General features: G+C 43.8%; 2 protein-coding genes across 3 annotated transcripts in view; both read left to right on the plus strand.

Moving 5' to 3' along the window:
* Positions 1 to 11,039, plus strand: part of LOC117589487 (patj homolog) — a 29,380-nt gene extending 18,341 nt beyond the window's left edge. For both annotated transcript variants that reach the window (XM_034281449.1, XM_034281450.1), the window contains one exon: positions 9,073 to 11,039. The gene's annotated coding sequence lies outside the window, so the exon portion shown is untranslated. The remainder of the gene's footprint in view (positions 1 to 9,072) is intronic.
* Positions 11,040 to 13,486: 2,447 nt separating this feature from the next.
* LOC117589796 (retinol dehydrogenase 13) lies at positions 13,487 to 23,091 on the plus strand. The gene is made up of 5 exons (XM_034281999.1): positions 13,487 to 13,774; positions 15,007 to 15,656; positions 15,902 to 15,965; positions 22,377 to 22,523; positions 22,637 to 23,091. The coding sequence occupies exons 1-5, from the start codon at positions 13,677 to 13,679 to the stop codon at positions 22,890 to 22,892; spliced, it is 1,215 nt and encodes a 404-aa protein (XP_034137890.1). The 5' UTR covers positions 13,487 to 13,676; the 3' UTR covers positions 22,893 to 23,091.
* The last annotated feature ends 1,255 nt before the right edge of the window (positions 23,092 to 24,346 follow it).

A 24,346-nucleotide genomic window follows, 5' to 3' on the forward strand; every position in this document is an offset into this window, starting at 1 on the left:
TGCTGTATTCAGTCGGTACTTTAGTCCGTCAATCAATTAGCCAGCAAATCAGTCAGTTACCCCGGCTCACAGTCAGCTCTAACTCTCTCTTGGTGAATTTTTTGGCAATTGGGGACCAACTGGGCAAATGCTTTTTGGTCTCCCCTCGGGGCCTTCAGTCCGGTTCATGAATGTGTAATGCCCGATGACATTAGCCGCTTCCACGCCCAGTTTGACTCTAAATGTTGGCAGGGGGCACGCGGCAGTTGTTGCTGCCACAAATCAGATATGCAAACAAACATTTTAATGTGTGTGTGTGCGGGGGGGGGGGGGCCAAACTCGATCCCCCACCCGAACCCAAATCCCCAAGCCAAGCAAAAAGCAAATCAGCTGAACCCTCTTCCCTTCGCAGCGCGTGAATTATGCAACATGCTTTTAAGTCAGTGGCAGCGGAAAAAGGAACGGGGGGAAATTATTGCACAAAACGAGCAGCGAAAAACAAGCGAGAAGAGCAGAGGAGAGCAGATGAGAGTCTCAGCAGAAGAAGCAGCGAACGAGACTCAATCGTTGGGATTCCAACAACAACAACAAAAAAACTAGAAAAAAAGAGCAGCAACAAAAACAAAATTGAGACCAGAAAACCGACAAAAAATGGCAGCACAAAAGGGACACACAGAAAATTTGACAGCAGCTGAACACAGAGAAAATAACTGAGAGGCGAAAAAGGGGTACGGACTGGAAGATACCTGGTGGTAGCAGAATGAATAGGTACAAAAATTCCATTTATAAATAATGGAGCATAAGGCGCTTAGAATTGTTATATTCATGTCCGTTGCCACTTCAACAATTTCAACATTCTGTTCATTAAAATCAAGAATATATTTTGTCCAAGTTAAGACATACAAGCATACCCTGTGTTAGAAAAAAAGGGTAAGCCAAGCTGAAACCGAATCCGTTTGGAGTAATTTTTTTGGGCAAACCAAAAACCCTTTGGGGATGTTCATACTCTGTTCATATTCTGTTCGTAGACACGACATTTCAATATTTTTAAGCTCACTCTTTGTGCCTCTTCGTCGCTGGCTCTGGCCACATCAACACATTGGCAATGGGGTGTGGCGCAAAAGGGATTGTGTGTCGCAGTGTGTGTGTGTGTGGTGTGGGCTGCCCATAAAAATTGAAATGCAAGCAATGAAAAATTCAAGCATTTCAACGTGATGGACACACTCTGGACACTGATAATTTATAGCTCGAGCATTTGTAGCTGTGCCACTAGCAGCAACAAAGGGAAATATACATATACATATACATATACATGTACATATACATATACATATACATATACATATACATATACATATACATATACATATACATATACATATACATATACATATACATATACATATACATATACATATACATATACATATACATATACATATACATATACATATACATATACATATACATATACATATACATATACATATACATATACATATACATATACATATGTAAATATGTACAAATGTATGTACGTACATATATTTCTATGTACTCCCTTCCCGCACTGAAACTTGATATTGTTTTTGGGTCTTTTTGGCCTTTTGCGTTTGAAATAGTAATTAAAATGCCATTAGGGGTGCATCAGGGCCAGGGCCTGCTGGTTGCCCATTGCCGTGCTATTAATTATGGGTACAAAAAAAACTGGAGAATGTTTTCCTTGGGTCCCCACAAATTGATTGAATGATTTTTCCCTGGAAAAGTACTTTTCAGTGCTCTTGTCCTCGTTTGCTCAACTCTTTCAGAGTTCCACTGCTATAATTGGCCCGTCAAGACGGCGGTGGCACACACACATTGAGGACGGGCGAAGTGATTGACAAGTGGGGGCCAGGGCCAGCTCTAATTGCAATTAAATGATTGGGCTAGCTGCTTGATTGGTGGCTTTGTCAAGCGTCAAATTAGTCCACGACCAACGACAAAGCCATTGAAAATGTAGTACAAATTTATGACAATTGATTAATGGTTTAACGACGAAAGGAATGCCAAAGGTTTGCCCAAGACTCTCATTATAGCCATGCAAAGAACTTAATCCATGAGACTGGCAAAGTACCGGGTGGATTACCATGTCAATTATTTGATATTGCAACAACCTTCAACAACAATAAATATTTGCTGAGAGTTCTGAGAGCCTAAGGTCAATATCGATTTGAGGCACTTATTCATGGCTGATTAAATTAAGCAACGTATTAGGCAGGGATTTATGGTTTTTGGAGTTTATTCTATTGAAACATAGGCTCTTGATTGCAACAACAACGAAGGAAATTGATTTGCGCTCGAACTTGATTCATTGCCTTAACCCTGCACAACTTTTATCTCTATTTTATTATAATTGAATACGTTGCTTCATTTGTTGTTCTTAGTTGCATTTCCGGCCAATTAAATTGCAATTAAAAATGTTGCATACATCCCATTTAATAGGCACAATGTTGTGTAATCAGATTTATTGATCAACTGAATAAAATATCAAGCGAGACGGAAGCTGACTTCAGTTGGGTTTTATTGCAGAATAACAAATGTAACAAAAATGTATGTAAATGCAATCAGAAATTGGACAAATGGAATACAACTATTAAGCTCGTTGAAATGCTCGTTCGAATGCTGCCGATAATATTGATGGCACGTGCCCAATGCGGAGTGCTGCCACCAGCGAACACATGCGGCGTATGCGTGATGTGCTCGTGCGTCGCCTTATTTCTTCGGCCTAACTCAATTTAGTCCCTGATAAGCTGCATAAAACTCAATGTTGCTGTTCCATCAAGCAAATTCGTTTCCAAAATCAGCATACAAATAAATACATACACGAGTAGGCGGCAGGCAATAGAACAGACAACGAGCAGAAGAAGGTAAATTAAATTTATCTACGTCAATGGGCCCGGCATTGGCTTTGATAAACTGAGCAAATGGCATTCATGGCAGCTATTTTAAGGCCATTAAAGGCGGCCCAAAGTGAATCCTTTCCTTTTTCCTGTTTCTTTACTCTGCTTTACTTTCTTTTCGTGTCCTTCGTGGCGTTTGGGGCCAGCAGGAAGGCAAACGACATTTGCAGATAAGGTTCCACATTTTTCGGGTAGTCCAGAAATGGGTTTTTTTTGTTTGGCTCTCTTTCTCCTTGGGCTTTGGCTTGTTCCCCATGGCTATTTAATAAAAGTTGCGGCTGCAATAAAACGAAGGAAGGCTGACAGGATGGGACCAGGACTGGAGCTGGAGTACAGCCGGCAGGATGAGTGAGAGATGGGAAATCTGTTGCTATGGTCCGGCACTCTTATCAACACTCACACTCACATGGCCCTGTCCTTTTCGGGAATGAAATGATTACGTTTTTATGAGTAATTCACGCTGGAGTCCCTGCCATGTCCTTGATGCGTGCCGCATAAGACAATAAGAGCGAAGGCTTTTGGCATATTTCCACATTTCACCATGGCAGTTCCCACTTCATTCCCGTTTCTAGTTTGTCTCAAGGCTGCTGCTGTTGCTCCTCCTTCCTGCTCGTCGGAAATATGGGCAAATAAATCATTTTATTGCTATAGAATTTCTGGCACCCGGATGCTTACCACGCGCTCCAGTTACAGATCCACTTCCACTTCCACAACTCTCGCTGGCACTTTCATCTCCGTAAGGACAAACATACGACGGCGCCAAAATGCCGCCAACGGAAGTTGTCCTACAGGCAGACTTGCCTTTTCCTTTGCCTCACATTACATGCGTCCTGTTTCATTGGGGCATTTGCTCATTTTTTATTATCGCTCAATCCAATCTCAGGCTGCACCCCGCCCCTCCCTGGTATTTTGAGCTGCCAGCGGAAGCAACAAGGCAACACTTTGGCAAACTTGGCAGCGGAAGTGGCAGTGTTGCCTGCCGGGGAGGAGGTGTGGCCGGTTCGCCACTTGAGGGATTGCGAAGCTGGCAAAGCTGTCTTGTGCCTGTCTTAAGCTCCAGATTTGTGGACAGCAATTAATGCTTTGATAGCTCTGACGGAAGTTTAATTTAATTATTAATTAGCCCTGAACCCGTGACCCAGCCAGCCGGCCAGCCGGCCAACGGGCTTATTATGCTTATTAAACCAGGCGCAAAGTCAATTTAATTGTCGCACACCCACCACTGCCCAGCCAGAGGACATCTGAAGGAGCTGTTTGTTCAATTTTCAACCTTCCTTCCTTCCTTCCAGGGAGCCAGTTAAGTTGCGTTTGAAACGCAAACAAAGGCAGAGCAAGAGCCAGAGCAGCTCCTACTCCAGTCAGAGACACCGGCAAAGGACATGGCCCCGGTGGCACCGGACCAACACCAACACCAACACCAGCACCAAGATCAAAGTCAATTCCTTCTGACCTGTCCTCACCTCAGCCGAGCAGTCACAAAGTTTCCTCTCCTTGCCCCAAACGAAGCAAACTTTGTCCTTTTCCTGCTGCTTGAGCGTGTTCCAACTCTTTCCTGCTGCTGCCTGAAATATTCATAATTGAAGTTATTGTTTGCCAACCCTTTCCAGCCCCCTTTGGCCTGGAATATGTGTGCGTGTACTAGCCACGCCCCTTGGCACACAGCTGGGGCCCCTCTTTGATTGTTTTGTGGCCGGAGACCGTCGATGAATTCTACGATGAGGCATCGGCCAAAAGTTCTTCAACTTTTCAGTGTTTTTCCAGTTTTTGTTTTTGGGTTTTCTTTTTTTTTATCCCCTCAAGCACCATAGAAACTTTGATTGGGCCACAAAATGGCACAAGTGATTGGACATGTGCTTCACTTGTTATGTGGGGGAACTTTCTGCTGGAGGTTTTTGTCTTCCGCAACTTCATGCATTTAATTGCTAATTGGCGGAAGTTTTGGATTAACTTGGAGTTTCCTTGGCACTTTCCGTGCGCTTTCTGTTTACTTAGAGCTAAGGGAAGAGTGATCAAAACTGAAATTAAATGTAAAATTGTACAAATTTGATTCCGGTCGAGAATTGGTTGAACTTTTTTAAGTGTTAGAGGCCAAAGAGACATAGGAACTTCCACTTTAAAGCAGCATCTCATAGTCTTGAGTTTTAAGAATTTTACAGCCCTAAGTTGAAAGAAGAATTTCATGCGCACTAGAAATAAACAGAAACTACGCTTTTTATTCGCTTTTTATGCCACCGTTGGCTGTGGCTGGCATATAAACTCTCATTTTCATAGCCTAAAAAGCGAGGGCAGGACTGGCTCTATCTTTCGTCTTGCATTGGGACCAGCCTTTGAATGCACAGTTTGAAGGCGCGTCATCCTTTTGCTGTCCATTTCTATTGGCTTTGAGTCTTGTTGTGCTCTTGACCGATTTGCTTTGCCATTTGCTTTGAGTTGCGAATGGAAAAGGGAGAACCTCAAGAGCGAACCCATCGCTCGCTCAAAGCTCTCTCTTTATCGCTCCCCCGCTTATGAACGACCCACTTGAACGAGCTATTAAATCTAATTGCTAGCAATTTGCACAATCTACTTAGGATATCATTTTTAATGCGACAAGCTCCTGGCACTCCCCCAGCTTGACCCCTTTATGCCTACGCTCGAAAAATGCTAATTGAGGAAAGCGCAAAAGGCAACTAACAAAAAAGAAAACGAAAAAGAAAGAAAAGATGGCAGGTAAACATGAAAAGAACAATGAGCACGAAACAATGGAGTTTTTTTTGCAATTTAAATTAACATTTTGAGTGAATCAAATAGTGGTGGCTGGCGAAAAAAGTGCCGACCAAGGAAAAAGCAAAGCTGAGCCAAAAGCTTCTAAATTGTTTTTTAAAGCCACGGTTGGGGCTGCAGCTGGTCAACTGAGCCTCATGGCAATACAAATGCCAACACATGGCCGGGGCCTCACCTCCAGCTCCACTGTCACGGCTGCTGCCAGATTTGCATAACACGTTGCGGTTGCCTGCCGGGACACACACACACAATAGTTGGTGCGATATTTCAGCTTTCACCCACTGTGCCTGGGCTGCGGCTGTGGCTTCATATAATTCTCGCTGTCCCTGTCCCAACTTCTGCCTGTTCCAGTTCCAGTCCCAGTCTCTGCCTCTACCGCCCTGCCCTGTCCCTGTCTCTACCGCTCGCAGCTGCTGCCTCTTTCTGTGGTGGCATATAAAATTCTAGCAATAACAATAAAGAATGGAACCTAAAAGGGTTGGAACCCGTTACAGTTGTACCCTAACTACGAGAGTATTCAATAGTTATTGAATTTTATAAATCACAAAGCTACAGATGTGCGAGCAACTTGTTGCTTGGGTTTTGAATATAAATACGAATTAATATGAGATTTAAGTTCAACGAGACCTGCCTGTTGCGCTTTCGGCATAAGCTCAATTGCTTTTCCCAGCTACCTAAAGAATGGTAATGGGAAACGGTAAAACGATTTACATTTCACCCGCTGAGATATTTGAATGTGTCGCCGTTTCGAGTCCGATCTGGTCAAAGCAAAGGAGGAGCAACAACGGCAGTGGGACAACGGGACAGTGAGAGCAGCAGCAGAGCGAGCAGCAACAGCGGGACAGGGAGAGCAACAGCAACAGCCGCAGAGCGAGCAGCAACAGCGGGACAGGGAGAGCAGCAGCAACAGCCGCAGAGCGAGCAGCAACAGCGTGACTGGGAGAGCAGCAGCAACAGAGGGACAGTGGAACAGTGGGAGAGTTGGAGCAGCGACAGTGAGAGAGTGGGACAGTGGGAGCAGCAACTGCGATAGTGGGAGCAGCGGCAGTGGAAGCAGCAACAGTGGGAAAGTGGAAGTAGAAACAGCGAGGGCGGAAGAGTGGAATCAGCAAACAAAAGCAACAACAACAGCAAGACAAACAAAAGCCGGGGAAAAAAGTAAAAGCTGCAAAAAGGCCAAAGGCGAGGCACGAACTCTTCCACGAAACAGTCTAACCAGCCACCCACATACACAGCCGCACCCCGCACCATCACCCGCACCCACACTCACACCCGCACTGTAACTCATAGATACATATATGCATGAAATTTCACACCCCGCCGAAGAGCAACCAACAAAGGGGTGGGGTTGGGTAGGGGCCTGGGACACAAGGCACTAGAGGAGCCGAAATGCAAATACACAAACAATGGCGGTGCGGGGCTACTAAGCCAAGCTAAGAAGGTTTTGGTAAACAAATTTTACTGCCAACTTGCACACACACAAGCAGCCGCAGCACTCACATAGAAACACACACACAAACACACACAGACATAACCACACATTCATTTTGTTACTGTTGTAGGAGCACTGGCACTGGGACTGGGTAGCCCAGGACATTCATAGTTAAAATTTAGAGAGGCAGCGCCAAGAGATTTGGCAAACAGCAACAATATTCCCAACGCTGATGTTGCCGCCCTCCCCCATCATACCCTTCCCATTCCATCTCCTGTTGCGTTAATCAAGGTTCACACAATCACCAGCAACAACAACAACACACAACAACAACAACAGCTACAACAGCGGCAGGCTAGCACGTGCCAAAATGGTCATGGAGAATATTTTGCATTTGCTCGTTGAGTATTTGCCCAGTGCCGGTTGTTGCTGCTGCCCGACTTGTGTTGATTAAAAAATTGTCAGCCCCAGACTAGTCACAGCTCACCATGGGCCTACAGTGCGTTGCGAAAGTTTAGGACACTAAAAAGTGATGGTCTTAGAGGTTGGTAAAAATGTTGCAAAAAAAGGCAGATGAATAAGTCGAGTGTTGAGTTTAATCTTACGAGTCTCGCAAAAGGTTGTAAAGGTTCTATAACTTGGAAGTCAATTATTAGAATGGGGAGACAGCCATCCAAGAAGTTACTCGAATTGTAAAAAAAATTGTTGACTAAATATTTGTTCCTTTTCCATCAAATTTGACAACAAAATACATCCATAAAATATGAAATGGCACACGAGTATAATTATTTACATATGTATGTACTTATACTTTTGATACGCACCGTCCTTACATACCTATGTAGCTGCAGACCCGCTGCTATTCCCTTGAGTAAACCTTTTGGGTTGTAACTATTAAAATCGATTGGATTCTGCTTGGAAGTGCTACTTACAGTTGGTCACTGCCCCCTCCCCGAGTGATGCCATATTTTTGGACGGGTTTTAGGTTTGCTGAATGCCCATTTGGGCTAATAACAAATAACTGAATGGTCCATTATCCAAAATGAGTCTGAACCAGAGCCCAGCAAGTGTTGAGAGCTAATGGCATTGACTGTGGCAGGGCCAGCCCCAGGGTTGAGCGTTTGTGGGCTGCCCCACGCCCCCAAATTCGCATTATCAGAAATTGCTCGCATGCATTATGTAATAAATTTATAAGAGCTAATTGCTGGCGAAAGTTCATTAATTTGGGTGCCATGAACTAAATTTATTTAACCCATTAAATATTGTTAGTTCGGCATGGCACAATGATTATGTACGTAAACACAAGAAGCTACTTTATAAATGTTTGCAGATGTAGTTGAACCGATAGCAGAAGTGTTCATTTTGATATAAAATTGTGCTCCTATGCTGTGTCATTATCTGGACAAATTGGGTTTTTTGGCACATTACATTGGAAGCTTTTATGTATTTATTTATGCGTACTAGAGCTAGGAATTACCCATACTTGAACTTGGGTGCTTGGCATATAATTGGCTTTTGATTTGCTAGTCTAAAGAGTAAACTTTCCCATTCACCCCAAATTGTATGATAATTCTCCCCAGAAGTAGATAAATTCTCTAACTAGTTGCAACTTTTTCCACTTCACAATTCAACCCGCAACTTGAATTTAATTTATGCATCCCCAAGACACCCAATTCAATTCCGAATTTGAATACAATTTGCAGCACTATATCCAAACAATAAATATAGAAACAGAGTGACCTCTGTCTAAATAAATATTGTAGTCCTCCTATCAATCGATTCGTGCCACAATTTGACCACGGACTTTGTGTTTCCATACACTAAAATATGCAATGAAAGGACTCGATTCAATCGAGTGGAGTTGGCATTGACTGACCGTTGAATAATGTATTTGCCATGCCGCTGAATTGAGAACCGCTAATCGAATTTTCATATTTGTTCGCTTCGCTATATTTGCAGATTATATGGCCCTTATATCAGCGATGTGAAGGCAACAGAAACTAGAACCAGCAGCAGCAGCAGCAGCAGCAGAGGAACCCACAACAAATTGAAAGCCCGCAACTATGTATCAAAGGGGGAGCACTGAGCATCGGAGCAATTTGTATGTAGCTTAGTATATTCCATGCCCACACACATTACTATTAAATTATATAGAAACAAACAAACATACTCGTACACACACACACAGAGAGAGAGAGAGAGAGAGAGAGAACTTCCCGAGCAAACGAGGATGAAAACTAAAAATGAATAAATAAATAAATATAGCATGGCACGGGTACGATTCTAAGATATCACAGATTGTTGTATCAATAAATTATTAATAACAATAACGAGCAGAGAGGCAGAGAGGCAGAGAGCAGAGAGGCTATAAAAAAGTTGTCACCATCAAAAGTTGGACATCAACGAAGCCAGAAAAACAATTTTCCAAAAGCAGCAACAAGAATGGAATGAAATTTATTCACACAAAAATATTGCAAAACATTTTTCCAGTTTAGCATGCAGATGAGTATGAGAATGAGCATGATGATAGGCGCCCTGGTAGTTGCTCTCACATATCCCCCCAATGACAGTGTCCCCAAATCCAACCCCAACCCCAACCCCAACCCCACCTCACACTGAGCCCGCTGTAAATATTCGAGAGATTATTTTGATTGTCCTTTTCGGATTTATGTAGCATAAAATTTACAATTCCTAGCAAGTAAACGAGTAAATCATTTATATATAGAAATGTATGCAACTAGGAACTCTGTGGGGGCGGGCTGTGTCGATGGGCGTGACTGTCACAGATTGCTTTACTTAAGCCTAGGTTCTAAGTAGCTAAAACTCACAGACACACAAAACACTTCTCAGTTCTCCCACACTAAAGCAGAGAAAAACGAAACCATTTTGAAATTGTATAAAAAGTGAAAATTGAAAATTGGATAGAATTCTTCGGGTTAGTCATGTAGATATATAACTACATTTATGGTGTATATGTAGATACCACAAAATGCTTTGCCTATGCATAAACTTACTTATACAATTGACGACCAAGCAAAAGTAAAACTTTATATTTAGCGGCAGGATCTAACCTAAAACACACAACACACACACACACACACACACCACACTGAACTAATGTAGACCAGAGAGCGAGAGAGGGAGAGAGAGAGGACACGCGAGTGAAAAGGCAGACAAAGGACACTTGACTTTCCTCCACACCCACTCCACCTCTGATGATAGAAATTATTAAATATAAAACAAAAGCTTGTTAGTGATACTAATTTTAAATGAATGAAAAAAATAACAAAAAAAAACAAAACCATGTTTGATAATACTTGGCGTTTACATTGTTATCGGAACTCTACATAAATTTCCTTTGTTACGAAAGCGAATTCGATTTCATCTGTAAATAGAGTTGCATATATTTCCACACACACACACACATCAAGTACGGTTAGGCTGCTTTAGCTATTTATAGGACAACTCGCCACACGAAATACCAATTAAGATGCATACACCCCAAGACAGTGCGTTTCAGAAATGTAGGAGCATGTAAAAATGTAAAAAGTTCTTTGAGATTTAGTGATTCAAATCGATGACTGAAACTGCATAATAGAACATCAAAGTTATGTGAACATTTTTTGATAAGTGAAATCATATTTTCAACATTTTAAAACTATTGGTTTCAGCTCTAATTTGCAACTCAGTTTAAACAAATAATTTGCAGTAGTTCCTCAAATGTTTCCACAACTAAGTACCATATCGATTTCCGCATGCTTCTTGCTCTGAAACGCACTGTACCTACATGAAGCCATGCATACATAGGAAACCACACACACACACACACAATCATGCACACACTCTCGCCAGAGGAGACTCTTTTGCAGCATAAAAGTAAACAAGTTCCAAGCAAATCTAACGAAAAAAAAAACATAAAAACTACACACACATTTATGTATGGAAAACACGCACATCAATGCGGAAAGCATAATATCTGAAACAATTTACCAATTAGCATTACATATTTATGAACGACAAAAACAACAACTGTCTGAGCAAAAGCAAACTAACTAAAGCAAATGACTAAGCAACAGAACACAGAGAACAAAACTAAATAAAACAATGAAAATGAAAACGAGAACGAGAACGAAAGATGAAGAACGAAATGCAACGCGAAATAAAAATGCAAATTCGGCAAACCAATAAGCGACACTAGATACGAGAGTATGTAAATTGAAGAAACGTTAAATAAACGAACAGAAAATATAACAAAAGCATTTAAGCATATATACGGATCCATTTGTGTGTGCAATTTCATTTATTTCCAGCTGGGAGAATCTCATTCGGATGCTGGTTGGGTCGGGGCTGACTCTACGCTGTACTCCGGTTCGCTCCATCAATTGGTATGCCGGATATGGAAGCGCAGACTGCACCGAGTGCATTGTCGTCTCTATGGGGGTCATCAACTATGTGTATTCCAACTAAATTACTGGAAAGTACGCGTACTGCATGAGCGCAATGGATGCGTAGTAATTGAAAGGGTGAGTCCGAATCAGCGGCGAGGAATGGAATGGCATCGAGGGGCTGTCAGTGACTGTGAATACTGTTCCCTCTATCGAATTTCACAATGCTATGAAATGTCGTGTCATTTCTATTTAGAGAATTATGCGATGACTACGTTATGTTAAGCATCTATCTATGAACCGAAAGGTCGATGTACATGCAAAACTTGCATTGAAAGTTCAGGGATAAAACAACATTTTTGAGTATATTTCTTTAAGAATTTTTGTATCAGCACATACTTCTGGCTGAATGGACCAGCGTATTTCTGATGTTCATAACTCAAACCATTTTTTACGGTGGTTAAGCAATTATTGTTTTATCATTTATTGTCATACTTTAAGCATAACTTTTTATTCGCAAGTATATTTCATGTCTCCATGCGCAACGAATGATACCGATATTTTTTATGCATAATAAATTATTTTAATATACTCAAGAGTGTTTGCCATTTAAAATTGAACATTGTTTGGTGGAGCATGTAAAGGAACCCGTGTTTTAACGGTAAACAAGTGGACGTGAGAAAAATTAAAAGTTAATGAACAAAAGTCTGTAAATATGTACATATATATACATATGTACATACTATGTGCATTTGCTCGCTGCATGAGAAACCCTTGACTTGACTCGATGGAAAAACATAATTAAATGAAAACATTGACAACAGTGTAATTATTTTATATGTTTTAATTATCCCTTAACAGACAACAAAGGTACCACATTTTCATATAGGAATAATTTTTAATTGGATTTAAAAGAAGAAACAATTATTCATTAGTTCAATTTATTATCAACGAATAAAAGAATAATGTTGGTTGCATTTTTCAAGTATCAACCGACGTTAGTGTTAAGTAAGAGAATTTTCATTGTAAGTCATGTTTCCGGATGCAAAGGAAAAGCTTTCACAATAAACCAAACGCATGTCATCCTTTCCATCCCTTTCATACAAAATCACAAACCATTCCCCTGCACTCGCTGACACTCACTCTGCTGATGCTCTGCACCAACAGTTGTTAAACGGTAATTAAAATTTGTGGCCACGCAGTCTGACCAAAGTACACTACGAAAGGGAGATGGAAGAGAAGGGCACTGGGAGCCGACTGCGCCGGAAGATTAATTGAATTACATTAGTCTACACACAAAAGTATGCACACTGAATGCGTAAAACCGCAGAAAAATTGTCGGAAGAAAAGCAACGAAATGAGAGCACAAATTAAAAAATGGAAAACGTGTGTAAATAGCGAACAGAATTTCTCCTCACCAACTCTGACTCTTTTTCTATCTCTTCCTCTCCATCTCCCAGGCTTTATTGCGGCTTGTGCAAATTTGCACATAACCCAAAGAGCGGCGACAGGTAGGTTGGAGCATAGCAGAGTCCCGCTATCTCTAGCCATCTCGTTCTAACGCTCGTTTTGTATGCCGCGCAACAAGCATTTATGTAAATTGAAAATATGCCGGTGACGTTTCGGGAGAGGGAGCGAGGGAGCGGGCGGCAGCGAAATCCCATCCAGAGGTGTGGGTTTTCGGGGGGACATTTAAATTCAATTGTCAGCAGCATCTTCTGCTCTGCTCTGCTTTGGTAATCTGCCCTTAAGGTAATGTAAAAACGAAACTTTTTTCACCGACGATTTGGATTATTAAACGTACAGCACTTAAGCGTGGAATCCCTTGGGTATGGCCAGTTCTTCCGGCTGAATAAGTAACGTGCAGCAGCAGCAGCAGAAGTGCGGGTGCGGGTACCCACACACATACAAACGGATGCATGGAGTGGACAGTGGGGAGACCACGCAATGAGAATTTATATTTATAGCTACAATTCCCGTTCAGTTCGCGATCAACATTTGTGCAGTGCAGACGACAACCGACAGTCGAGTCACAGATTCATTCATCAATAAAGAGCGGCGGCAGTAACACAGGAAGACAGGAAAAGAAAGGGCAGCCAGTGACAGAAAGAGAACGAGGCAAAGGAGAGCAGTCATAAGTGCATAAGAAGCGGAGGAAAGGAGAACAGAACTGCCAGGATGGAACGACTGTTGACCATGTTCGAGGAGGCGGATCCATTCTCCACGTGGTGGCCCACGATAGCGGCCCTCGCGGTGGGCCTCGTGATTACAGTGCGGTGAGTGCGATGGGTCAACGGAAACTGTTTGCCCAGTGCCCCACCCCACAGACCACAGCCCCCGTCCACAACCCAATTCAGCACAAGCCCCCGCTGGCGGGGAATAAAAACTTTACCCTTGGACACACGTAAATAAATGTCGCAGCAGCCCCAGTAAAAACTCCCGCCACTCGCGGCAAACTTTTTAAGTGGATTTCATAAAGAGATAGCGGGTGAGAGCAGAGACACGGAAACCAGAAAGATGGAGATGGAGAGAGCGAAGAAGGGTCGGATAATATGTAATATCTAAAGATTATTTTCATTTCTTTTTTGTTCCCCGTTGCGCGCTCAAAGCATAGCGGTTTTTGTGACCCCTCATACAGCGCTTGCCCCCTGCCCATACGCCTGCACCATTGCAGGTGCTAGCGTAAGCCAAAGACGGATGGAGACGCGAATGCGGATGCGGGTCTGGTTGGCATGTGGCCCCCTGCAGTCCATGCCCATCCACAAAATATTTACAAAGTGGATTTGTGCAAGTTTGCCTCAAAGTAAATGAAATGCCAAATGAATTCCGAAATGAGAGACCAAAAAGTGGTTGGGGTGGGGGCTCAGAACTGGCAGCTAAGTGCCAAAATAAGTCTCAGCCAAATGAAGTGGAACGAACGAACGATGCAACTATCTGAAAAGTGAACAAAAAAAACACCGAAGACCGCACAAATTTGACTAGCATCGATTGCGGTAGACAAATTCTTGGGCGGGGGGGCTTTTTGTGTTAATATTTCCAGGAATAATTAGGGCTCTTTGGGTGTCCAGCAACTCATTATTTCTAGCCAAATGTAACTCAATAATTAGTTTAACATGAAACATATAGTGATGGTAATTAGCAGCAGAAGAAAAATATACAACACCAGAACTAATTAAGCTCCTAAAAGAGTCATGAATATAAGCAGATGGTAATTTTTCCGAAATTGTTTTACACGCGCTAAATAGTAATTAAATGCCATGAACATTTATAATTTGAACGTTTAAATTTTGTTTACTAATTAGTTCTGCACGAACGAATTGGCCAAGTCGGTCCGCAGGCACTTATGGAAATGAGTAAACTGATTCTATTAACGCATATCAATAACCCAAGACTCACTGCCCACATCCTCGAGCATGCAGAACCACGCGGTTGCATGTCATTGCAGTCATTCATAAACCAAAAACCACACCCCACAGCCACTAACGTGTTGCTTTGACCCGCATTGCAGGACCATAATGAGCGGCCAACGATGTCCCAACGATAATCAAATCAAGGAGCAAATCGTCGTCATCAGTGGCGGGAACAGCGGCATCGGTTACGAGATAGCCATGGCCCTGGCCGGTCGCGGAGGTCGCATAATCCTCGCCTGCCGCAACATGAAGGCCGGCGAGCGTGCTGCTGCCGTCATCAAGCGGGAGCTCGGCTGTCGCACACCCTACTACCCGGACGACGACACGAATCCGGCGGACCGCTACTTTGTGGAGGCGCGCTACTTGGACCTCAACTCGTTTCGCAGTGTCCACCACTTTGCTGGCCAGCTGATGGCCGAGTTCGACCGCGTCGATGTGCTGGTCAACAATGCCGGCCTGGTCTTCGCCAACACCCACCTGCCCACGCCGGATGGCTTTGAGCAGCACAGCCAGGTGAACTATCTGGCTCCGTTTCTGCTGACACAGCTGCTGCTGCCACACCTCCAGCGCTCCGAGCAGGGGCGCATTGTGAACGTCTCCGCCCATGCCCACCAGTCGGCCAAAATCGATTTCGACGATCCCCTCAATGTGGGCACATGGGCCGTCAAGTTCCATGCCCGTGATGCCTTTGCCCACTCAAAGCTGGCCGTTCTGCTGGCCACGCGCTGGCTAGCCAAGGAGCTCAAAGGTGAGTGTCTAGGGAGGACCACCATAAATCAATAATTCACAATGCAATTCACGAAACTTGTTCAAATATTCGTTGAAGGTTTTCTTCCTGCTACTTTAATGTTGCCTTTTGTTTATTCAAAATATGACTTATGCAAAAGTCCAAGCAGTCGCTGCAGTGCCTAGTTTGCACCGTGAATTATTGATGCATTCATTTCGATGGAGCCGGCATTCATGATTTCTGAATCCTACTCGCTTTCCCCACAGGTACCTCGGTCACGGTCAACTGCTGCACGCCCGGCCTCGTGCGCGGCACACGGCACTTCCGCAAGTAAGTCATCCGAACACGATACCCCCCAAAAGCATTCCAAATCAGCACCCAAAACCCAAAACCCAAATTAAAATTCAAACGAAACCAAAGCAAAGTGCAGAATGCAACTGCAACTGAAACTTGAACTAAATTTTAAGCTCATTTCGTGGCCGCGCGAAAGTTTTGCAATTTCATTAAGCAAAAGCGAACTCTGTGGCGCTCCCAACCGCACACCGCTTCCCTTCTCCTTTGGGGTCGAGTGGGGGCGGCTCAGTTTGATGCAATCAAAAAGTTGCCAAGTCATTTGGGCGTGGCGTTTTTCGGGCCGTTTTTTTGGCAGTCGCATCAAGGTGAAATGTTGTAGCCGAAGGGCGAATTCATTTAAGATCTCAAACGAGTTGCCCAAATAGCCGCAGTCAGCCTCCGTCTAGCTGTCAATGGTGGGAAAAATTAAAGTAAAATCGAAAAAATATGTAAAATTCAATGTGAAACAAGGGAAATAGTAGAGGAAGAGGGAGAGATCTTACCTCATTTTGGAGAATATCTGAATGATAATTATACTGCAGAGTGTTAGCTTATAAATATGTATCCAAGCTTTTCGATTAGATTGCAGTTTAAACTCCCGAAACTCCCGTAAAATTCGTAACAAAACCCAGTGCACAAAACACTGAAAAACAATTGGACTTCAGTCTAAAACCCCACAGCTGTTGGCATCCAATTAAACTTTTGAAGTGTGTTTTTAGTTTTCAAACCAAGTAAGTATAAATCTATATAATCTGTTCATTTTAAATGTATTTGATGCTTGCTCTTTGTGCTGATGAAAGCTGGGATCTATCTGACTGGCATAATAATGCATTCGTGTGCATAGTATTTGTCTAAGCACACAAAGAGCACAGTTCTGCAATGGCTAAAGGATTCATTTCCGCAGAGACAGAGAGAAGGAGGGAGACCCTGGCCCATGGCCACTTCTGGCTGCCATCGATTTTCATTGCCATTCCCATTAGTGGCCAGCACTTAGCCGAAATAGAATACATTCCAAATGAGATATCTGCATTTTGGGTTCTAAAACCATTTTCAAGGCATCCCAAATTAGTTGTTGAAGTTGGGGGAGCTTTTTTTCGAGCTGGGTGTGTAGAGCTCTGGGGCTTATGCTGGTGCAAAAAGAAACAAAACGGTGGGGGGGACATTTACACAGTACACAGAAAAGGACGTGCAAACACGACAAACAGTTGCAAATTGCGGAAGGACAAAATGCCAGCAACATCAGGAGCAACGGAATCAGGAACATCAACAGCAAAAGCAAAGGCAACACCAAAAGCAGCAATCAGTGAGACGAACCGGCGCGGCGCGGCGCGGCGGAGCAAGCGACAACATCTGCAATGAACTTACGCCCGGCCACGCCCTCATCTCATCATCAAATGCAGATGAGCTGCCATCAAGTGGGGCTCACACACTGAGCCAAAAGAAAAACAATCGGAAATTGGCATAAATATGCTTGAAAACGAGAAGAAAATCCTTTTAAAAAATCCTAAAAAAATAAGCTCTGAGGCGGGCATATATTTTTTCTTGAATATTCATCACAAAAGAGAGCCAAATTCCAAACCTTTTTCTTCAGTGCACACAATGAGAGTGAAATGCGGTAATTAAAATGACCAAGTCAGAGAGAGAGAGAGAGAGAGTCGCGGGTCAGACCGCAATTGAAATGGCCACGGGTCAAGCTCAGGCTTGGGCTCCGGCTCGGTCCCGTGCCCGGTTCTGGCCTCTTCTTTTGAGTTATGACCCAGGCACACCCTGGTGACAGTTGTCGCTTTTGTTGCCTTAGCCAGCATCAAGTTGTTTCAGCCCGAGACCAGCGGTGGCCAGGATGAATCTTCTAATGATGCTCCCGGAATTAATGCGAAATTTATTGATGCTCTCAACCAAACACACAAAAGTTCTTCCTGTTTTCCTTATTTTGGGCTGTTTTTTTCTTGTCGGCTATAAATTAGAATCGTGTTGTCCTTGAATGACCCGCTCATTGCCATGGAAAATAAACCTATACAAAATGTCCAGCGTGGGTGATTTAGCCATGAACTTGGCTGATGATTGCTTACTGACTTGTGAATAGAAATATTTTTCCATCATTTATCTAAATATCAAAGGAATATCAAATCGAATGTTTGTTTGTACAAAATCTGAATTGATTTTCATGAGAATGTTAAGATTGATGATGAAAACAAAAAGTCACGAGCCTTAAGTATGTATTACAAGTGTGATAAAGTGTTAGGAGGTAGTCTCATACATGGATTTCCCTTTGAAGGCTTTCCCATACTTGTTTTAATTCTTAGAAATTAAGCAGAAAAGAATGAACCTACTCCTAATGTAGGAAGAGCTCCCGGCAATAATTGGACTGCCCAGAATAAGCTCTAGCCACAGACCTATTCCCCGTAATTAGTTATGTTGCAGGTAATTGCTGGCAATGCGATTTTGCTGATACACAATTAACAGCCACAACGGTATCTTTATGTTGCCAAAAGAGTGTAGTTACAAGTGTACAAATGTAGATTTGGAATGCCCACTAACAATGCCTGGAGCAAGGAACAATGGTGGCATGAAGGAAACACCAATCTAGCACAATGGAGCAGGTGCTCAAGTGTGGAGCAGACACAGGCACAGACACACAGATGTTAACAGAGAGGCAGCACGTACAGCAAATTACACAATTCAATGGCAATAAACGATGTAAAATACACAAAGAGAGGAGGAGAGAGGGAGAGAAAGAAAGATTTGGATACAATTGGGCAAGGAATAACGGAATATTTGGGTCTGTCACAAGCCAGCAAAAGCATAATCCATCATAGACACAAATTGTAATGCCAGCTCACATAACGTACATATGTACATAGGTATGTAACGTATGTGTAGCCACAGGATGGCTGTGCCAGCTTCGGCTTCAGCTCCAGAAACATTGTTAACATGCGTCATTACAATTTGCAAAATGCCATAACAATACGAGCAGCAGCAAAAAAGTGCCCTTAAAGTGGGCCACAGCAAGAAGAGAGGGGGAGGCACGGCAGACGAAACAAAGAAAGAAATCAAATGCCTGACCGAAAGTACAAATCATTTGGACATAAAACGCAGCACCTTGACAGGCAGAGCAGGCGATAGGCAGGCAGCGGCAGGCAAGCAGGCAGATAGAAAGGGCAAGCGATAGGCAGGCAGCGCAGCCCGGCGCAAGCTTCGCATGTGAGGGTGGATGGAAAGCCTCGAGCGAAGCGAGTCAGCAATAGCTCAGCGCCGTGACGCTGGCACGTGACCTAGGCGCAGCGCCAAGAATAACGGAATAGGGAAGAAGCAAAAGAGATGAGCCGGCGGCGTGCGTGATTGGCTTCATTTATGTTCACGGGGAATCAATCACGCCAGAGCAGAGCCGGGTTTGGTAAGAGTTATTATTTTAGTTATTTAATACAGCTAAAAAGGGGATATGTTTTTGCTATTTCAATATGCCGAATTTGTATCCACTTCGATCTGCTGAAATTGTTTATTCCTTGCTCTAGTACCATCGATATTTCCCCAAGGCTTGTTCCCCCCATATTTACAACCTCTTCAAATATTCACATACCCTTCAGTTGCTCGTTTGCTTTTTGTTGTGCAGGCAAGTAGGCCTGGCAAAAGAAACGAAAGCAAAAACTGCATGCTCACCTCTAGTGGCCGAAGAAGAGCCCAACACGGACTTGGCCCCGGACTTGGCTGCGGGCAGTGGCAATAAAACAGCAAATGAACAGCGGAAGCAACTTCAAGTGGATGCCAGGGTGTGTGGGCCAAAAGGGAAAAGGACTCCTCAATGCACTTGTATTGTATGCAGCGTACATGCATTCGCTTCCTGTCCATCGGATGCCATTGGCCTCCCCCTTCCATCCTTGGTGCTCTTTCGTTGCCTCTCTCGTTGCTCACGTTTTCTGTTACATGCTTTGCCTTTGCAAGTAGCATTTTTCTTTTGCTACCGACTTTGTAGCGATTCCCAGTACGTGTCTGCCCCTTCCTGCATACGTCAGAGATAACTGCAACTCTTGTTGGGGTTCGCTTCACTGCTAAGGCAGCTGTCAGTCACTTCTATGCAGTCCTGGCCAACACCCACTGATGGTTTTTGCAGTTGCCAATGATTGGAGCGCCATTGACATTGCGGCTCTGACGCTTATCAACAGACTGCGCCTTTTATGATCCCTCCCCATCATCATCAGCATCAGCAAAGGTCACTCAATCGAACTTTATTGAGCTCTTGCAATGGCCAAGTTTGAGTCATAAATGTTGGGAATGCATGTTGGCATTTTATGGCACTCGTGGCAGCTTGCTAATTAGCAATTGCCTAAAAATCAGCAACAGAAATTCCCCAAAACAATTTCAACCATGTAAAACACTTTTTTTCACACACTCCACTATAATCCTTGAAAATATTTCATCCGTTTTTGGGTACTTTACGCGCAAGTTCACACCATTGAGCCTGTATTCACTTCAGATTTCAGGCCAATAAAAACAATTAACGAAGCGTAGAGGCAATTAATTTTTGCCCTGAGGCAGTTTCAATTTCCGCTTGCGGTATTAAAGGAAAATACATCCCAAAAATCCCGTTTTGCTTTTGCTTTTTCGAAGCGCTTTTGCCAACCGCCGACCAGCGCACAAAACCCATTTAGAGCCAAGAGAGAGAGAGAGAGAGATTTTCCCTGTTAAAGTCAGGTGCAGGTCGGTGCTTTAAAATGAACTTTGCCAGGCAACAGCGACAGCTTAGCGAGTCGAGCTGAGTTTTTCAAGAGGAAACGAGAGGCATATCGGGCTACGAGAGGTGACTTACCGCAGCTGAGGATATACAGAATATCTTTGGGTACATCCCCAACTTCCAGGGTACATCCCTTGCAGAACACCTTAATATATTGTCAGGACATTAATCAACGGATCTATGCGCCAAAGAGTATGCCCAAAGTCTAAACCCAAAGACCTAGCACAGCCACAGCCATTTGTTTTTCTACTTTTTGCCCACAAACCATCTGCAGCCCCTGCAGCTTTCTATGCACTTTAAAACTGCAACCAATGGTGGCGGCTGGGAGGTGTGTGGCCAGGCAGTGGTGGGGTGTGAAGGCAAAAAAAGGGATGAATGGAATCAACACCAGCCTCGGCTCGACCCAAGCCAAGGAGAAGCCCACCCAGACCCAAGCGAAGGCACAGACACAGATAGTGCCACGCACACACATTTCCATATACACGTGTGTGTGTGTGTGTGTACTATGAATGGAAATGAAAAGCAGTTAATGCTCAAGTCACGGAAAAAGCGTAAATGGAAAAAGTTAAGCGCATTAATTATTTATTTATCGCTTTACGATGTTCAAGTGTCGGTGAACTTGCACCGTTGCCCGTTTCATCGTTGCCCGCTGACAAGATGCCAACAAAAGGCAACAAAAAAGGAGTAACCAACAACCAAAGCAGAGGGAAAAACATTAACAGCGAGACAGCTAAGCAAATTGCGCACAAGTTCGTAATCCTTCGTGAAAGGGAACAGCATCAGAAACAGAAACAGAAACAGGAGCACGGCGGAGCGTAACAGTTGGCAGTGAGGAAAAACAGGGATTTGCGAGCCAGCCAAGCATTTCAGCTTGCAGTTGGCTAAGGCTGTGAGACCAACGGCAACGGAGAGCATTCTGCTCCTGCCACTGAACTTCAAATTGTCATTAAAACAATGCTTAAAATAAATTGGCCAAAGTCGGACATGACGTACACCTTTTGCAGGGAGTAAACTAAAGCTTTGCCTTGGCTGTAGTCTAGGTCAAAGAAAAGCCTTTAAGCAAGTGTTAAATGATGGCAGAATGGCAGCATTTTCCTTTGAATTCAACAAGATAAATGCCTTACCTTTGCTGTCCAACATATTGGCAGTTGGTCGATCGCCAAATTGTAACAAGAGCTCAGTCGCTTGGCTTCTGATTTTCGCGTGTTTATTTTTGGTTTTATGTGTACTTAGGACTTTTAGAATTTCGTTGTTAACCGTGAGGTTTCTCTTACAAAAAACATAATCGGCAGCCAAGACCCCCTCGGGGCTGCCCAGACACACCAGAAACTGCGACTTTGTTGTGAATTGTGTAGCCTCTTGCTCAAATTGATGGGTGTAATCGAGTGTAAGGAAATTAGAGCGACACTTTGCCACCTCTGGCTGTTTCTCAACTTTTTCCGATGAGCTGGCAAATTTCGACATGTAATAAACAAGTTCTCCAGGGCTACGCTTGTCGTTGTCTATTTTTGTGGCACGTGGGGCCTTTTTACAAGAGGAAAAAGAGGCAACAAAAAATGGGGCTATATTTGGGTTACATGCTCGAAACTCTGGGATATATCTGCACACTCTTGTGTAGCCCTTTTGGTAATTACAATTGAAACTAAATTGGTCAACTTTTGATTTCTTTCTTGGCACAGCTCGCCTCTGATGTCGTCCATTTGTGTGCGAGTGGTCACCTTTCCTTGGATGTGGATATTCATGAAGAACCCGTACGAGGGCGCCCAGTGTGCCATTCGACTGGCCACGGATCCGCTGCTGAAGGAAGTCAGCGGCGAGTACTTCAAGTGAGTTGCCATGGCCACTGCCGTTGGTCCAGTTGTTTGCCGCTTGCCGCATTAGTGGCACTTTGTTGGCCATTTCTTGTTACATCTTCTCCACTCTTTTTGCTTTGTTTCAGTGACTGCGAAATTGCGGCAAGTTCGGAGCCTGGGCAGGACAAGGAGCTGGCCAAGAAATTGTATATGCAAACGATAAAAACACTCGAGAGCGTTACCAAACTCACAGTCGACAGGGAGACGTACGCGGTGGAGCAAGAGTCGGAGCCAGAGCTGAGGCTGGAGACAGCACCGGAAACGGAAACGGAAACGAACCAGTCGGAGGAGAGCAAGTTGGAGTTGGAGATGGAGATGGAGAAGCAGCAGCCGTTGGAGTGATTTATGCCTGGCACGCGGCCCGCCGCCTTCGGAGACTGCCACTGCAGCGTCTATTTGCATTTGGTTTAACAATTGCCGCATCAGGCGGCAGCCCCAGCCAGACGCTGGCCACTTAGGAGAGACTTTTTTATGGGTCTGCAATTGCAGCTGCAACTGCCACCGAAGCCAAAGCCAAAGCCAATGGTTCTACTTTTCCTACAAATAAAATGTAACTTTAATGTGCGAGCAGCCCTGAAACTTGCTGACTTGGTGCTTTGTTCCAGTTTTGGGGATGTTCTTTCACCCGGACAGAGCTCTGAGGGAGAGGCCTGTGGGGGGGAATAACGAATCCAACAGGCAAAATATGTTGCCTCTGGTGTGCTGTCTTTGATTTATTTCCAATTTCAAATGCTTTCGGATGAGTGGAAGACGCCCAAGCCCCTCCAGAACAGCACAAAACAGAATGGGCAGGCGCAAGCAATTTGCTTAAATGTAAGAACTGAATTTTAAGCAGGATTTTCGAGAGAGGAAAAGTGTTTTTATCAATAAAACAGCAACAGCAGGGGGTACATTTTGTGTTAGCCCGAACAAGCCGACTTGAAGTAAATAATTAGAAGCTTAAGCAAATTTATAATAGTTGGCCATTTATGCGAAAAAGCCAAAATAGATTGGCTTCGATTTTCTTGCTCAAATTTATGTTAGTCATAGATCTTTGAAGCAGAACTACGAATGCATTCTAAAAGTTATTTTAATTGCCAAATTCCTGTGGAATCTGTAGGCAAATCCATTCCTGTTAATTGAGAAATTTCTCTGCCTCGGGCGAGCCGGCAAACGCGTTCCAACAAACTGTTGATTACCACCCCAACCAGCAGGGCTTTGGCCACACATGGAGCGCACATCCCACCTAGATACAGATGCACGTAGACATGCACGAAAGCATTTTTGTGCAGAGATGCAAGGCCAATTATTTGCAGTTCAGTTAAAACAGATTTCCATAAGAATGAGTGTAGAATGTGCGGCTTAGGCCAGGACCGGCACATGGCAAAGTCAACCAGTTGGGACGCGGACATAACCAGGACACATGCAACTGTCTGTGCGCAGCGCCGCTTTGTATGCTATGGAAAATCTCTTTATTATATTACGTGCCACGCTTTTGTTGTCAGTTGGCAGCAGCAAAGACCCAGCCTCTGGGTGGCCTCCGGCACCCATCCACCCCTGCAGGCAGCAGCAAGTGGAAGCGCCATGTGCTGCTAGAACAATTTGATGCTTCCCTTTTGGAAGTTGCTTCGTAGGGACTGCCCCAGTTCTTTTTCTTTTTCCTTTTCCCATTTGCTGTTCCCTGTTTCCTTTTACTGCCTCTAGTCCTCTAGCTGGCGCAATGAAAAGCTCCTAGAGTGGAAAAGCGATTACGTTCTTGCCATTTCCCCAGCTGCCAAAAGCTTTGCGTTTCCGGTTACCTTTCCGCCGTGACGTGT

Source organism: Drosophila guanche, unplaced genomic scaffold (assembly GCF_900245975.1).
Source record: "Drosophila guanche unplaced genomic scaffold, DGUA_6, whole genome shotgun sequence".
Lineage (NCBI taxonomy): Eukaryota > Metazoa > Arthropoda > Insecta > Diptera > Drosophilidae > Drosophila > Drosophila guanche.